Below are 18,917 nucleotides of genomic sequence, written 5' to 3'. Positions count from 1 at the left end.
GCGTATTGCCTAAAAATTCATTTCTAAGAATTTATTTATTGTAAGTAATGATCCGTCATCCTCTGCAAATATGAGAGGTTTTGAACAGTAGTGCTGTTGACAAGATGACTCTTACATATGCTGCTATTTATATATATTTGACGATGCTGGTGCTGATTTTGCGTTTAACATTAGACGATGCCACTATCGCTGCAGTGCATTAGGATATGTTTTTATAAAATAGATCTGAAGACGGTCATTATAGACCAAAACCGGTAGTCTGATGACAAAAAAATTTGTGACCATAGACGTAAAGTAAAGGAAATTTAAATGTTAAGAAGTTTCTCTATTTGTGAGGTAACAAAGAAACAGTTGAGGAGAGTAACAAAACAATTTCAGCAGACAGACTCACCACTCCATAACAACAAGAAGGCACTTGTTTCCACTGTAACTGTTCTCATAAACATCAATTATATGCACAATATGCCGACAGTTGCTTGCCCTCCAATGCAAATCGACCTCCCGCCTTGCCTTCGTATTGTCATGCAGCACCTTTAACAAAAAAATAAGTAAGCAAATAAATAAATAAGGAAACATACACTTCCCTACAGTAAAAACAAAATTTCACCATTTTTCCAAGAAATTTTACTTCAAAGCATGGCAGTATCACATGCTTGGCCTGAAATTTATGGCATCTGCAGATAGCAAAAATAAATTTGTTTAACATATGAGACAGAAGCTTCTCAATACATATTTGATATACGAATGTAAGTTTAAATCCAAAATAACTATTAAGCAAACTTTCCCTATGACAACACAATCAGTTGCACCATACCACAAAGCCATAATACATTCCTATAACAGCAAGGGGAAAAAACCTGTCTGGACATGAATGCACAGACCCATATTTGTGTGTGTGTGTGTGTGTGTGTGTGTGTGTGTGTGTGTGTGTTTTCAATAAAACATACAAATCTTTCCACAAATCTTATCAATTTTCATACTGCCAGTGTATAGCAAGTAATGCGGTATGAAATATTACAATTTTCCCAAATGGATGTGGTAGTGAAAGAGCAGCTTGGGGTTGGCAGGGAGACGGCTGTCAACTAGCAAGTGGCCAGAGCAGCAGAAGACACTTGGATAGCTACCGACAAGAAAATATTTGGGCTAATAGTTTTGGAGCCTTCTATTTGGAGTGGGAAGTGAGAACACCAAAGCACAGCTACAAAGGAGCTCCTAGACTAACAGTTAGCAACGAGGAGTGTTCCCCACACAATTTCTGAAAGAAAACTGTGCACCGAAGGAGAGGTGTGGTTATCCAACTCGTCAAAGTTGTCTAAAAATAAAAGTATTTATGTTAACAAAAACAAGTACGCATGTAGCTCAGCAACAAGAATCAAAATGATCAGTACAATTAAAAAGGGCTGAAGGACTACACGAGATAAAAATGTGGGCAGCCAATCGGATCTTTTGTGATATCATACAACGCAGAAGACGAAACAAACCCCCTCCCCCTCGGCTAGTTCTGCTGCAGGAATTCAGCTTCTGCACCCAAGAAGCAGTCCCCTAATCAATGTAGAATACTATGCTTGCCTCAAAATGGTAAAAAACAGTTGATGAGCCCATAGTGAAAAACTTCAAATGAGAACCTACTCTCTCAGATAAAATGCAAAACCAGATTCATCATTTGGATGTAGTCACATAACAGCAGAGGCAATGAATCCTAAAGTTTCAGTGTCTGCTGAAAAGCAAGGAAGTTGAGGCACTCTTAACGGGACACGAGCCACTGACGATCATCTCACCTGAAGGCAATTGCGCCCTCTTGCTTGGTTCATCACCTGTACAGTTCTTCAGAGTGTTTTTGCAGGTTAGGAAATTTTTGTGAGGTCAAGTGCATAGGCACACCAAGACCGATGGTACCACAGCTTCCAAAGTCCATTAATGACTATCACATTAAGGCTCACACTTAACATGGACCCCTGTGAGACTATTCTCCTGTGCACGAAGTATGCCGTTGAACGGACCGACTGATAACAATGCACAACAACTTAAGAGAGAAAATTCCAATTAAAAATCTGGAAAGATGAAAGGAAGATTAGAGTTCAAAGTCCTGCAAACAGCAAGGCCACTGGAGACTAAACGCAAGCTTGGATTATAAAAGGATGGGGAAGGAAACCAGCCATGCCCTTTTCAAAGGCCTTGAGCAATTTAGGGAAATCATAAAAAACCTGAATCACAGAGTGCTGAGGAGTTCTCATTCATAGAAAGGAGTATTAAATCATTAGAGCTGTTGTGTAGGAATGGAAGATGGAGGGGTAGCTGCCTAATGCCCATTTCGGATGTTCGAGTGCAGTGTGCCACAAAGTGTTCTGTAAAACTGTCAGCATGAACTTTGCCTGCTCAAAGGATACTACAAATACTGATTGCTAGTTGATAGCCAAAGATACAACCTAATTTGACTCATATCTATTTACAAAAAATAAAAAAGGGCATAGTTCTCTATGGTAGCGACATATCTTTCCCAACATTCCTTCTTTGATACTGTATGAGAGTGAGTTAATGTGCCCGAGCACAGTATCTTTTAAAAGCAATGAACTTATATAGAGATGGGTGGCACTTCTGTCACTGGAACACCGATCTGCTATCTCTGATTGCTTCGGCATTTTCCCCACTCCTCCATGGGACTAGCATCCAACGCGGTGTTCCCAAGAAAGTGACAAAGTTAATTCTACGGTGAGCACTCGGTCAGCTAACAGTGTTGGGGGAGGACATGAATATCATGAAATGATCACTCTTGCATAGGTCCTTGTGTATCCCCTACCGTGACAATGTACATGCCCAGAGATACAAATCAAGAGATTGATGACAGAATTTGTTTCATGTGCCATACAAAAATAAGTTAAGAGTGCTGTGATAACTTGTTCCATAAGAGTGCCTTGATCAGGTGTTTTACCATTACCCCAAGACTGGGTTGTGGGCACTGAAATCACCCAGGAGGAAGAAACGCTGAAGGTAGCTAACAGATCAGGCTAGCTATCTCTTGATATGTCATCTCCCTATCTGGAGGATGAGAGAGATTACAGAGAGTAAAATCAATAGCTGTCTGTGTGTGTGAACAGCCACAGCCTCTAATGTTGTACTGAGTGGTGCTTTACACTAAAAGTACCTGCATGTGTAAGTGTACAGATACCACCTGATGCTCATTCTGGGCCAGCTCTATTTTTGAAATAGGTACAGTGATGATGTAGGGTAATGGAATATAATTCAAGGGACAGTTTCCAGAAGGGCACAATATTTCTGGGCATAATGATAGTAGCCGTCCAAGTTCTCCTAGGTGGTGAAATTAATCATTAAAGTTTAACTGGATGATGCCTGTAGATGTACCCAGGAGTGGATTAGATGGGATGGTATGGGACTGAACTGACAGGTTTAAGGGACCAAATTACTGTTTCATTGATCACTCCACTCTGCGAATGTCAAATTATTAAAATTATTCTAAAAATTAGATGGAAGGACAAAACAACCATTATGTTTGTATGGAATTGAAAAAAAATGGAAGGAGAGGATGAAACCATCCATAAAGGATAGGTAAAGTACTGTAAGATGGGAGAAGTATGCAAGGAGACAACAGCTGAATATTTTCTGTGGCATTTCAAGTAGCAAGAGGCACACCTTCTATGTCAGATCAGTATCATTATAAAAGACTGTTGAGATAGGTAGGTCAATAAAATGGCAGGTGTAAATAAGGCAACACCTTTAGATTAAAACTATGAGAGATGTTGAGGAATAAACAAATTAAAAGGTGGGCTCAGATCAACACACAAGGGGCCCCTCTTCAGACTTGAATGCCGTGGGAGGTGATTTCTCATCCTGGCTAAGGGGCCATATTGTAGGTCTTCAAACAGGTTATACAAGCCTTACTTAGAGATATGGTGAAATATTAGGCAGCAGCTTTGACTTCATCAGCTTAAATTGACGGTAATAAGTCAGTCAGCTTTAGTGCTTTGCCTTATCACAGTGAGAGCGAGGCACTATTAAAATGTGTGCCACTGATAGAAGGGCACAACAACTACAGTAAGGTGGGGCATCTTGTTTAAGAACATGTTCATGAGTCAGACTTAATGTAGACAATGCGGAGACAGCACGAAACTGTAATTACCTGGCATGACATTACACATCATGACAACCATGCAGTTGTAGAATCTTGTGAAGAACGCTCTCATGGACAACATGTGCCACTCCCAGTACTCCTTTTCCATTTATTAATTCACACTGTGATTCCCCCCTCAGTCTCTTAAAAAATCAAGCTATACATAAAAAGATGGCATAGCTGCCAAGAGGCAGAAACTTCCTGGCAGATTAAAACTGTGTGCCAGACTGAGACTAACTCATACAAATAATATAGAAACATCCAATTCCCTAGTATTGCGAGAAAAGTGGGAGGAAATTTTGCAGATACATGAGACTAAAAAAAAAAAAAAAGTTTCAGAAATTCTGTAGCATGCTCAGAAATCACTTTTCCTCTCAACACACAAGTAATAAGATGCACTAACTCCAAAAGCATCAAAAGCATACCCCTCTATTTAACAGTTACAAAAGAAGAAGCTAATTGTAAGTTCATAAAAGAGTCATCAAAGAAATGCCAAGCAGTCTGGAAAGTAGTAAAGAAGGAATAAAATAAAGTGTCCTCTAAAATGGAAAACATCGCTCTGAACCATGAGAACAAGAGTTACTGATGCTCAACATATTGCAAATTTTTGCTGTGCAGATATCATAAACAATTTAATAGTCCATGACAGTACACTCCTCTCCCTCTTTAATCTATATCTGCAAAACAACTCCACGTGAAATCCTCAGTGCTGCAACAATCTTAGAAAGTTTCATCAGGAATTGACAGTATTCCAGTTTAGCCCTACATCATACAGCAATGTATTGCAAACATTTCAATGGCTTCTCAACAGATCTCTTCTGGCAGGCACACTTCTAAACTTCCTAAAAGCCACTAAAGTGGTATTTACTCCTAAAAAGGAGAGAAATCAAATATGGAAAACTATAGACCAGGTGCCTTATTATCAGCTTTACTATGGTTAAATTTTACTTACATCAGCAGCGGCAAGGGTACTCATGTCGGCAAAAACCATAGAATGCTGTGAATTGTTTGATATTGGTGTTAATTGGTTGATAGTATACAAACTTGTACATTTTCATGCCACTCTCCATATTAATGCAATTTTTTCTGGGGATAATTAATATACTGAGTTGGCAAGGATACATAAAAGGACCTGTCAACCACTGAACAGGAACAGTATTAATTATTTACTTCATGGTCAACATGAAAGACTATTCCCCTGATTCTATATGGTTGTATTTTTCCAGAATTCAATGGTCATTGTCAACATTAGCATACTACACTGCCACTGCTGTTTTTAGTAAAATCAAACAAAAACTAATGTTTGTCAGGTTAATGACCAAATTACTGTTTCATTGATCCCTCCACTCTGCGAACGTCAAATTATTAAAATTATTCTAAAAATTAGATGGAAGGACAAAACAACCATTATGTTTGTATGGAATTGAAAAAAAATGGAAGGAGAGGATGAAACCATCCATAAAGGATAGGTAAAGTACTGTAAGATGGGAGAAGTATGCAAGGAGACAACAGCTGAATATTTTCTGTGGCATTTCAAGTAGCAAGAGGCACACCTTCTATGTCAGATCAGTATCATTATAAAAGACTGTTGAGATAGGTAGGTCAATAAAATGGCAGGTGTAAATAAGGCAACACCTTTAGATTAAAACTATGAGAGATGTTGAGGAATAAACAAATTAAAAGGTGGGCTCAGATCAACACACAAGGGGCCCCTCTTCAGACTTGAATGCCGTGGGAGGTGATTTCTCATCCTGGCTAAGGGGCCATATTGTAGGTCTTCAAACAGGTTATACAAGCCTTACTTAGAGATATGGTGAAATATTAGGCAGCAGCTTTGACTTCATCAGCTTAAATTGACGGTAATAAGTCAGTCAGCTTTAGTGCTTTGCCTTATCACAGTGAGAGCGAGGCACTATTAAAATGTGTGCCACTGATAGAAGGGCACAACAACTACAGTAAGGTGGGGCATCTTGTTTAAGAACATGTTCATGAGTCAGACTTAATGTAGACAATGCGGAGACAGCACGAAACTGTAGTTACCTGGCATGACATTACACATCATGACAACCATGCAGTTGTAGAATCTTGTGAAGAACGCTCTCATGGACAACATGTGCCACTCCCAGTACTCCTTTTCCATTTATTAATTCACACTGTAATTCCCCCCTCAGTCTCTTAAAAAATCAAGCTATACATAAAAAGATGGCATAGCTGCCAAGAGGCAGAAACTTCCTGGCAGATTAAAACTGTGTGCCAGACTGAGACTAACTCATACAAATAATATAGAAACATCCAATTCCCTAGTATTGCGAGAAAAGTGGGAGGAAATTTTGCAGATACATGAGACTAAAAAAAAAAAAAAAAGTTTCAGAAATTCTGTAGCATGCTCAGAAATCACTTTTCCTCTCAACACACAAGTAATAAGATGCACTAACTCCAAAAGCATCAAAAGCATACCCCTCTATTTAACAGTTACAAAAGAAGAAGCTAATTGTAAGTTCATAAAAGAGTCATCAAAGAAATGCCAAGCAGTCTGGAAAGTAGTAAAGAAGGAATAAAATAAAGTGTCCTCTAAAATGGAAAACATCACTCTGAACCATGAGAACAAGAGTTACTGATGCTCAACATATTGCAAATTTTTGCTGTGCAGATATCATAAACAATTTAATAGTCCATGACAGTACACTCCTCTCCCTCTTTAATCTATATCTGCAAAACAACTCCACGTGAAATCCTCAGTGCTGCAACAATCTTAGAAAGTTTCATCAGGAATTGACAGTATTCCAGTTTAGCCCTACATCATACAGCAATGTATTGCAAACATTTCAATGGCTTCTCAACAGATCTCTTCTGGCAGGCACACTTCTAAACTTCCTAAAAGCCACTAAAGTGGTATTTACTCCTAAAAAGGAGAGAAATCAAATATGGAAAACTATAGACCAGGTGCCTTATTATCAGCTTTACTATGGTTAAATTTTACTTACATCAGCAGCGGCAAGGGTACTCATGTCGGCAAAAACCATAGAATGCTGTGAATTGTTTGATATTGGTGTTAATTGGTTGATAGTATACAAACTTGTACATTTTCATGCCACTCTCCATATTAATGCAATTTTTTCTGGGGATAATTAATATACTGAGTTGGCAAGGATACATAAAAGGACCTGTCAACCACTGAACAGGAACAGTATTAATTATTTACTTCATGGTCAACATGAAAGACTATTCCCCTGATTCTATATGGTTGTATTTTTCCAGCATTCAATGGTCATCGTCAACATTAGCATACTACACTGCCACTGCTGTTTTTAGTAAAATCAAACAAAAACTAATGTTTGTCAGGTTAATGAAATTTTAAGAGGACAACAAAATTCTCTACTCATTATGGCCTTCGAAAAAATAAACTCTCAACTAGCGCCATCACCAATTTTACACAAAATGCCGTAAAAACAGAGGACAAAAAATTAATGCCACTGACGTATTTTTAATTAAACTTACCTAAAACCTTCTACATTCTGAAACACAACATACAATTGGAAAAGCTCCAAGTGTGTGAAGTTAGAGGCACTCCACTAAAATGTTCATGTCATACATGACAAATAAAATAATGATTCATGCCATACTTGACAACTAGGAAACAGAAAATTTAATCATTCTTGGGCCGGACCAATCCTATTTACATCTTATATAAAGGAGGTAGGCCTGAACACTGAGTCACAAACAAATAGGTTTTCTGCAGACAATATAAACACCTGAAGACAACTACAGCCCAACTAAATTGATGGTTCAAAGGGGAATAAGCTACCGGTAAAAACAAAAAACCACATTCCTAAATTTCCGTTTAAAAGATGACGCAAACAACAACCGTGTGAAACTCCGACAATATTATATCTTCTTTGGGGGAAAGGCATTTGGTTTCAAAATGACTTCAAATGGCATCTACATACAAACTAAATAAATGAAACCTATGTAATGCTATAGTTTTTTTACTTTCTGTTAAAAAAGTTTTCGATTGTCTGAATTGCTTACGATGCCTATCTGCGCAGCATTCTGCCATACTGAATTATATTCTGGGGCAATACAAAATTAATTCAGTTATTTTCTCAACTCAGATAAGATCTGTAACAGCAATGCAACATGCTTGAAACTTGTATTTTTGCAAATCTCTGGTTTAAAAGTTATCAAACCTCCCACATCCTCAAATGTATAACTAGAAATTTCTATATATGTTAGAAATCATTTAAAACACAAACAAAAAAATTAATCTCCACGTATGTGATACAAGGCAACAAGAAAAGTGTCCTGTCCACTACAAACATTGTGAAACAACTTTACAATAATCTTACATGTGAGGTAAAAATTATTTCTTCATTCTCTCTCTCTCTCTCTCTCTCTCTCTCAATGTGTGCTTCATTACCTCCAGGCATTGTTAAATGGATATTATAGTTTCATCAAGAACCTTTGTAAGTTACCCATGAACCAGGGTGATTCGGACCCCCTGAGGGTAACACTGACTCCAGGGTCAATTTCACCCTTTTCTTTCTATCTCTGAATAAACTTCTAAATCATCTTGAAAATAAAATTCATGATATAATGGAATTAGCTGATTTGAATTCACACATGTTAAAATAAAATTTAAAAAGTACTACAGTATTTTATATATATTTAGCAAACCCTATATATCTGCTTCAAATTCAATTAGGATAAGCTTTCTTGCCCCAGGAGCGTGGTTAATATTGTCATCATCAGGTTCTTATATGTTCAAATTCGCAGAATTTAATGAAGTTTACTGACCTTGTTAATGGTACAAACAATTTTAACAATTAAAAATTCACATTTCTTTAAAAGAGGATAATGTTGACCCTCTAACCTTTTTCCCTTCAGGGTAGCATTGGCTCTCTAAATATTATTGCTGAATTTCCATTAATGCGCATGTACTTGCCTAAACATGGTGTAAAACTAAAGTGTAATTTATAACCAATGTTAACAAATTAAGATTTAGGCAACAACGAATTTAAACTCATAGTCTGTCTCTGTTGTATTGTGTTTACTGCAGAAGTTTTAGATTGAGATTGGTGTTTTGTTTTAACAGTAAAGAATGGAAACAATTAGCTGTAACTTCATTAGACAGTGAATTTAAAGAATAAAGCGTTACTTTCAATTAATAAAGCAAATCCACAACTAAATTAACAATTGAATTGCAATACCCAGAACTTAACAAGGTCTTTAGGTACATGATTGTACCTAGATTTGGATAGCGAAATGTTGGGTGAAGTGTCTTCGTTAACTAAAAATAATGAAGAAACAATAAAGGGTGTAGCCAAGAGACTACGCATATCAAAAAACACAGTGATATACCTCTTATGGGAAAAACCAATTAAGATAGGAAATACAAATGTCCTATGACTATACTAGCAAATTCTAGTGCCAATACTACTGATTGGGAGTTTCCATTGCATATTCATATTACAGGATTTTTAAAAGAGAGAGAGAGAGAGAGAGAGAGAGAGAGAGAGAGAGAGAGAGAGAGAGGGAGGGAGGGAGAGGGAGGGAGAGGGAGGGAGGTCCAAAGTCATTCAAAAGCTCATCAAATGAAAATGTGTGTGCACTGTATGAAAAGTTTCAATTTGTAAGTACCAATGAGACAAAAGATCCTCAGCCTAGTTGTTTCAAGTCCTCCACAGCTAGCCTAATGAACTCTCAAAGGCCAAGGAAAATCTCTTCCAAAATCACGATAACTCTTCAGCAGTCAATGAGCTTGGTGTAATACAATTGCCAGAGACGCTGGAAACTGATGAAAGTGATTTTGATCCTCCAGACAATCCTGTTGTTGAAGATTTACTGCTCGCTAAGTGTGAGTGTCAAGATCTTTTTCAAAATGTCTCTGTAATGGCGAAAGTAATTGGTGGAAAAGGAGGAAGCAAACTTTTCACCATGTATGTATTATTCAAAAAGTTGCAGCAAAAGGAAAAGGTAAGTGAGATAATGGGGCATCACTCCACTGAGCCAATGAAAACTAAATTTTTTTCCAAAAGAACATTGTATATTCATTACCCCATTCGGTAATGTGACTGACAAGCTGCCTCCGACAAAGCTATAGCCTGATGGGTGTAGAATTCCGTTTCTAGGGATGATTCTAGTGAAAGAATTTTAATGTTCATTTTTTTCAATAAGAGTCTTTTGTGGTGTGTTTTAAATAAAGGCGATGGGGTTCATAGAATCCCTGTATGGGGGTCATACTCATACAGTACTACACTAAAATTTATCCAAGGACCATTCTGAAAGTGTCTATAATAAAACAAATCTGACTGGTCAATGTAACCCCACGTCACAGGGTAACACTGACCCCTTTCAATTAGTTCCTTCCCTACTAATCTATGAAAATTGCAACATACACAGTGCATTACGGGTGTTTGTATAATAATAAAAAATCACCAATAACAGAAATTGATACAAGCATCAAAAAGTGGGACGATCTCATCCCAGACAACAGTACGAAATGTGAGTTAGAATAATAGTTGTGTCTCAACTCCCACTTTTTCACCGGTTTCATAAGGGCTAGACAGCAGCAAAGGGCGTTATTATTTCTCTCAAGTATAAACGCCAAATAACGTTATGTACCGCCCCATCACTTACACTGCGACGAGCTTACAACGACAGGTTGAAATTTGTGTACTTAACTCCCCTCCAATTGAAAGTACATAACCTACAGTAAAATTTTACAGTAGGTTAACTAATGAAACTTAATCCACTACCCGAAAAAGTTTGACCACAATTTGTGTCAACGCTGAGAACTGTTTCCTTCATTGCACAAGCATATCGTACGATCCTACATTGTTATTCTACATAGACGGCGTTACATACATGAAAATAAATACTGAGTAGAAACCCAATTCATAGCACCGCAGGTAATAGTCATTATACAGTTATTTTCAATGTTTATATAGCCCTACTCGAAAGCGGTGCAAATTTACTTTTTAAACATGTAAGATGGTGCATACCTTCAAAGCATATTTTTCCCTCGTTCTCTTGTTGTAACACTGGACGACCTTCCCATTAATACCAAGACCTAACACTGTGTTGGATATTTCATAGTCGTCTGTAATAGGGCTTGTTTTCGGCACCTTCGCCTTCACACCTACTTCATTCATGATATACTTAGACTCCTCGTTTTGAAAACACGGCAGGAAAAATATTTTCTTTTATTCACCTCAAGAACACCACACTACTAAGAAAACAATACAAAACATTGATTCAATTCTCTAGTTCCAACATCCACTCGCTCAGCATCCTGCCAAATTATGACTCACATACGAAGATAGACGATAGCAAAGATTTTCATAACTGATGCAGCTATCTTTGTTAATCGCATACTTGATTATACTCGCTGCATTTGAAACTTAACTATATGGGAAGAACTTTGCTGACCACGTTCTCCACACCACATTTCAATACACACCGAAAATGTTGTTTTAATGCTTTAAACATATTCTTGTTACTGCCACAGAAACTGTTGATACACAGATATCCTTCACACTGTAGGCTCTCCGACTTGAATATTGTTATTCGCTTATCGCAAATCATCATATGATATATGGCGGAAAGTATATCACTTTCCTTAATGCGACTTTTTGTACAGGCAAATATAAAAACTTACAATATTCTTTGCCACTTTATTTAATTCGCGTCCTAAAGGCCCGTCCACACGCAACGATCTGTCTGCGCAAATGTCTGCGCACATCACATCTGCGCAGACAGATCGTTGCGTGTGGACAGAAGATTTTCACCAACCTGAGGTGTCAGGTGTGTGCAAACGTGAAGTTGGAGGTTTGAGCGAACCTCTTAAATCTGTCGGTTCAAACCACATCTGCGCAGACAAGTTGGAGCATAATGACAGGAGATCGTCGCAAATCTGGCGCGAAACAGCTGTTTGCTCAGTCTAGTGTTTCTATTTGTGTGCACAGGGCATTAAAATGGCTGATACTCGTCAGTGTTCTCGAGGGTTTGTAAGTGAATTCATTGAAATATACAGAAACCACCCATGTTTGTGGAAGATTAAAAGTAAAGAATATAGTGACCGAGACAAAAAGACAGCAGCACACAATGCTCTAATTGAAAAATTGCGAGCAGTTGGCGCCTCGGCAAACAGAGAAACGGTAATAAAAAAATAATTTCGTTGCGAACTGGCGAAATTATTTGCGGATGGATGTCGAAACTTATAATTATCTCTTAAAGCATGTAACCCCTCATATTATGAGAAAAAATACTTGTATGAGAAGGGCAATTTCTCCTCATGAACGCCAGGCAGTAACATTAAGATTCCTAGCAACAGGAAGGAGCTACAATGATTTGGAATTTTCATCTGCAATATCGAAACAAGCATTGAGTGAAATAATACCCAACACATGTGAAGCTATTTACGCTTTCCTGAAGGATGAGTTCATGAAGACAAGTCAAGTAAATTAGTCTGTCAGCGAACTGTTTACCGAAAAGAGTTATCCAAAGTTCAGAAATCTAGAAGATCTGGTGTAGGAGTAGATCAAGTATACCAGCCAACGTTATGGTATTTTGATCTACTTGGCTTTCTTAGTGATCAAGAAACGCCAAGACCAAGCAGGAGTACAATTGAAGATGAAATTGGAGTGCCAATGTGCGAGGAAATGGAACACGAGGTTATGTGAAACAAAACAGGTTCGCCCTGCAACTCTCGCAGTAAATTTACGTGACAAAACTGCTTTCGCTTTAGCAGCCACTGTCTGCACCATTTTGACCGCTTTCTCTGTTTCCTGCGGTTGGTCTGAATGTTTTTTGCAACACAAGTTGCGAACACAGACCACAACAGAACTTCCTCCATTTCTATTTTTCAAAATAACTGAATTAAATTTTGACGTTTTCGGGGAGCGTAGTCGCTTGCCACTGATATTTCTTTTCTACACCGACAGATGGCGGGCGAGTAGTAGATTGGGGTTTGTGTCGTGTCAACACACCACATTTGCAGCGATCTTTTGCATGTACAGACATCTGCGTCGATGTCTGCGCAGACAGATCGTTGCTTGTGGACCGGGCTTAAGCTCCATGGGAAGAGCAAATTGTAGTAGATTACTTTGTTCCCACAGAAAATATGGTAAATATGGTAGAATGGTAACCGTGATAGCGTTACGGAGATGTTTAATAAACTCAAGTGGCAGACTCTGCAAGAGAGGCGCTCTGCATCGCGGTGTAGCTTGCTCGCCAGGTTTCGAGAGGGTGCGTTTCTGGATGAGGTATCGAATATATTGCTTCCCCCTACTTATACCTCCCGAGGAGATCACGAATGTAAAATTAGAGAGATTAGAGCGCGCACGGAGGCTTTCAGACAGTCGTTCTTCCCGCGAACCATACGCGACTGGAACAGGAAAGGGAGGTAATGACAGTGGCACATAAAGTGCCCTCCGCCACACACCGTTGGGTGGCTTGCGGAGTATCAATGTAGATGTAGATGTAGATATCTGTAGTTAAGGTACATTACGTTTCTTCGCCAGACAAATATCTGTGCTATTCCTCCGATCAGATGTTAGAATTCTTTCTCAAAATCAAAACAGTCCAAGTGCCCATGAGACTGTAATGGAGTAGCAAAAGATGTCAGGCAGGTCTATTTCACACCATGTAGCCTACATAAACACACGGTTATACAAGTATATAATTCTGTACACAGCCTAGATAGAATATATTGCGCACAAAAATAAACTGCTGGTCATTAGAGCAAAGACCGCTAGTAAAAAATTCACTTATTGCATGTACATAGTACATAAGGAAGAATACAGTGTTAAATTTTGTAAGTGATTTGGGAAAATAAAGAGCGTAACTTTCAGCAACAATGGCTGAGGTTCGAATAGGCATCAGCTGAAGCTGAGTTTGTACGACCAATATGGGTATGTCATGTCAGGCTGCTTCAGTCCTATGCCAGAGCTCACTAGTCATAGTGGTGACCGAATGCTGCATATCAGTCTCTCGGCAACACACGACCAGATGTTTGAAATGGGCGAGAGATCTGTAAAACGATCACAGAGACTTTGAAGATTGGGCGCAGTCACGCCGTAAATGTAATGCCTGCTGTTCAAAATTACTGGTTATGCGAACGAGGGGTGATCGTGTTGTGTAGGCCTAGATGACGCTACTCCTACCTACTTTGTCCAGTTGCGCTGAAAGACTAAACATTTCCATATTCAAGCACGTGGTACACTTCATGTCACATCGATGTTTGTTGCATACCACCTTCATGGTGGTGAAATTTTAATGGATAGCAATGTAAATGTGCTTCTGGAATTTTATTTTATGCAGACTGTACAGACAAAATAAATAGCAGGACAGAATACTGCCACTCTGTACAATGCCGCCAGTACATCTATATGTATTTCATTCAATGTCTGCTTTACAGTTGGTAGTCTAATACACAGAAGTGACAGTATGTGGTACTATTGCAGTGTTGTGCAACTCCCTATGATTTTTCAGTTCATATCTCCCATATTCTTACATATTATTTGGGTTTAGGAAGACTATACCATGAAACATGTTACAATCAACTACATTTGGTTATCCAATGTCCTATTGCCCAGTAATTGATCTGAAAACCCTGCTGAGGGCGATGCAAACTCAGGCATTTTGCACTCCTATTGCAACCCCCTAGTCTGCTCATTATTTTTTTGTGGCAGCGAGGAGTCGAGGTCTGTTCATAGCGCTAGGTAGCATGCATATCAGTGACGTTACAGGGTGATGCAGTCATAGTGGGAATTCCCAGTCTAGACATAGTTCCAAATGACACATTACGTAGCACGACTCTATGGAGGACACTTCTCCCAGCTTTCTCTCCCCCTGCAATGTTAATTTGTTATCCAAGCCATTATTGGCGCTATTGTAGCCGTTTTGATAATATTCGTCATGTGTGAATATTATTTCTAAGAACCATGTGAATATTAGTCGACCATGATAGTATTCCACCTGGGAGTGAGGGCGTTTCAGTCAGCTTTTCATGAGATAGCATGTAATCAGGGTTGGTAGTACAAGCACAACTGACCTGAAAACAATAACAGAGTAATATATTTTCCTTAATGTGCATTTCCACCTGTAAGCCTCGCAGCTAGTCTCTGTGCAGCTGAGCTTGCTCCATGCAAGTATTGGCTGTGTGAACACAGGTGTAAATGGAATCACTCGTGCCCACATGTTGGGGAAGAAATCATTCACCTACAAGTGTTTCTCTTCTTGCACGTTGGGCAAGCACAGCCACATGACAACTAGCTGCAAGGAGCCCAGGTGTAAACTCACCTTTAGTCGCCCTGTACTTGTTTACTGCAATTTCACCAAAAGTTTCCAATAATGGACAATTGCAATGATATCGTGGTTGAGTAGTAGATGTTGTGTTGTTTCAAAGTGATTGGTCTATTGGTTTCTGATACCACATTTTTTGTGTGTTGCTGAATCTGATGCGTTTAGGACAGTGAGAACTAATTTGTCACGTAGTTTCTAGGTTGTGCAGTGCGAGTGAAAATGAATAGAGCAAATCATTTATAAGGTACAGACTTTTCCTACATTTCTGATGAATTTGTAAATTTGTGGTAAGATCCAGTGTGTGATTTGCAGGGAGGGGGGATTTCCCCCCTCTGCATCAGACCATCCCCTCCTCTGGTTTTAGTTTATGCATCCCAACCTGGGATGTTTATTTCCCACGCACTGGAAATTTGTGGAGCCGAACACTGAAAGTTTTTAATACAGTCTTATTAATATGTTTGCTTATTAATTTTGAAAAAGTGTTATGTAGAAATTAAGCATTTCAAAATATTTAGAACTAAATCATCATTCTCATGTTGTCATTGTTGCTTTCGTCTAAGATGCGTCATCCGTTTACTTGCGAGCTTGCGAGGGAAGTAGTGTGGCAGTCATACCGCAGCAGTCGTACCGCAGAGTTGGGTCAGCTGGGGGCTGAAATTCCTACCCCGTGCCCTGACACATGGTGGAGACCGGCCCGGTACCTGTGCGAACATTTACCGTTGGGCCACCTTTTGGCAACGGTATGGTGTGGTCTAACGCGCCTGGGACGAAAGCACAAAGTAGTGCGAAACTGCGAAGTGAGCAACGGTACCTACTAGACGGGATCGGACAATCTGACTTCGCTAGTCGAGAACCACATGAGTGGAGTTTAACTCAGGTTCCCCAGCGTCGCGTACTCCAAATTAATTGGTGCAGTTCATTTGTTGCCTAACGTCCGCCAAACACACGGCGATCTTCACACGTTCCCGCTTCAGTAGCTTCATTAGTAAGTTGAGTGCATCCGGGCCTGTAAGAACTACGGAATTTCGGGATGACATTCAAACAAAGCAAAATTTCTGATTTCCTTAAGAGCACCTGATACGTGTACAAACTGTGACAGTCAGGATACTAACAATGTTGCTTAAAGAGTTAAAATAGACAGTGAAAGTAAAAAAGAAAACGATAATGATGGTGCTAATACAGGAGAAGAGACTGAATCTCCAGTGACTGAATACTGTGTCACGTCTCAAGGTAGGAATGGGAGTAACAATACTCTTGAGATTATAGTAAGATATTATGTTGCCTTATCAAGTTTTCAAAACTGGCAAAAGACTAAGCCGTGGCTGTCTGTAAATGACAAAATCTTAGTAATATGCACAGTGTGTTCACAAGTTCGTGAACTGAAGGTGGAAAGCAGTAAACGTGTGCGTATCGATAATGCGTTTTTAGCTGGTGGTGTTTCTGCTAATAATGCCAAAAAACTAAATGATAAAATCGGGGATCATGAAGTGTGTAGAAATTATGATTATAAAAGAAAAAAAAGTTAAGAAAAATTCGTGAGTGAAAGTGAAAAGTTGTGGGGAAAACAGCACCAAGAAAATGTAATCGCAATTGCTTCGTTGTTCAGATCTGCATATGTAATAGCTAAACAGAAATCATCATTCAAATCGTATCCTGCAGTAATCGAAATACAAAATCTTAATGGTTTACTGAATGTAGCATGCTTCATTCTGACCATGCATGCCGAAATATCTTTATGTTTGTAGGAGAAGAAATGGAAAAGAATCTTGCTCACTTCCTTGTAGAATCGAGTACAAACTTTAGTATCATTATGGACGAAAGTACAACGGTTTGCAATAAGACTTGTTTAATAATATATTTACGTTTGTCCCTTGGGGGAGTTGCTTGCAGTTATTTTTTTGACATTGTTGGATTAGAAAGTGGGACAGGAGAATGCATTTTCAACACACTGTTAGCAGCTCTTGAAAAGTATGGCATTACAAATGATGTACTAAAAAACCACCTTGTAGGTATTGCAACAGATGGTGCCTCAACAATGCTTGCACCTTACAAAGGGGTAGCCACTGTACTGCGTAGTCATTTGCATAAGGATTTAACTGTCATTCGTTGTATGAACCACAAAATGGAATTAGCTGTCCATGATGTTATGAATGAAAATTCCTTATATTCTGTGTTTTCTCGAAGTCCCAAAAATCAGAGACTACTACAAAGTTTTTCACAATAATTGTTCTCGCAGCTATTAAAACTAGGCCGTATTTTTCGCGTACATTGAGTTGCTTCCTCATTTAATGCTGTTCGAGCTCTTCTTGAAAGTCACACTTCTCTTGTCCATCTTTTTTGAAAAACTGAGACATGATGGTTCCCGATCAACTCAGGAGAGATCTAAATTGAAGGTTTACTAAAACATCTCACAAAGTGGTTGCTTGTAATGGAATTAGTTATGCTTTATGAGGCCCTAGAAGTTCTGCAAGTATTATCATTCTTTATGCTGAACAGAAATTCTTCAATCCTTAAAGCAAAACAGGAAATTGACGTAGCTATAAGAACTCTTGAAACACTGAAAACAAATGACTCGCCACGAATTAGGATGATAGTACAAGAGTTGGAGGAAAAGCGCACATACAAAGGGGTATTAATTAAAGAACCATCTTGTGATGAATGTAACAGATTTCAGACATTTCGGAAGAAATTTTTTCAGTCTTTGATAGACAATATAAAAAACCGCTTTGAGAACCTGGATTTCTTTTCGGATGTAGCCGTATTAAATTCAGATACATGGCTTTCAGATGATTATGAACGTGTGTTTTATGGTGACATGTCAATTTCTCGCTTGTGTAATAAGGTGGATTTTAAATTACGTGAAAGCACATGTGCGTCACTAGTTAAAGATTTTTGAATCTATAAGGAAAATCCACAACACATGCCCAATTCTGTGAAGGAACTTGTGAAAGATGTCAAAGTTGTACCTATATCTACGGCTGAATGTGAACGCGGATTTAGTGCCATGAATTTAGCACTGACTGATCAGAGAAATCACTTACAAATTCCGACACTTTCAAATCTACTTTTCATTTCAATAAATGGACCTCCACTGCATTGCTTCGATGCAGAAAAATTTGCAGCAAGGTGGATCAAGTCTCAGCACCATAGCGCCCTTGACAAACCAACATGCAAACCCTCGAATCTTCAGGGGCAGTATCATTCATCTCGTCTCTTCAACTAAACTCCACAAGTTAAAATGACAATTATATACTGTAGTACTAGCTGAACCAGCCACACTTTGCTGTGGCTTTGTTATAATACGATGATTTAACAAATTAACATTCACTTATAATTTCAGAGTGTTAAAATTAAGCACAAAAAACACAAAAATTTTCATTTTACATTTTATTCATCTCATATATTAGTATAGTTTGAGTATCGTATATTTCATGAATCATTTACAAAGTTGTGAATTAACAACATATGAAGATTTATTAATTTTATA

At 38.6% G+C, this 18,917-nt stretch overlaps 1 protein-coding gene across 1 annotated transcript in view; it reads right to left on the bottom strand.

The window, feature by feature from the left end:
• LOC126471160 (MAP kinase-activated protein kinase 2) overlaps window positions 1-11,580 on the bottom strand; it is a 105,367-nt gene extending 93,787 nt beyond the window's left edge. The window contains exons 1-2 of the mRNA XM_050099263.1: window positions 11,128-11,580; window positions 392-531 (exon numbers count right to left, since the gene is read on the bottom strand). Of these exons, the coding sequence (XP_049955220.1) occupies window positions 392-531; window positions 11,128-11,277 (290 nt within the window). The 5' untranslated portion in view covers window positions 11,278-11,580. The remainder of the gene's footprint in view (window positions 1-391; window positions 532-11,127) is intronic.
• Window positions 11,581-18,917: the final 7,337 nt, after the last annotated feature.

The sequence above is a fragment of the Schistocerca serialis genome, chromosome 3 (assembly GCF_023864345.2).
Source record: "Schistocerca serialis cubense isolate TAMUIC-IGC-003099 chromosome 3, iqSchSeri2.2, whole genome shotgun sequence".
Taxonomy (NCBI): Eukaryota; Metazoa; Arthropoda; class Insecta; order Orthoptera; family Acrididae; genus Schistocerca; species Schistocerca serialis.
Note: the sequence above shows the minus strand (reverse complement) of the source record. Positions and strands in the feature narration are given on the sequence as shown.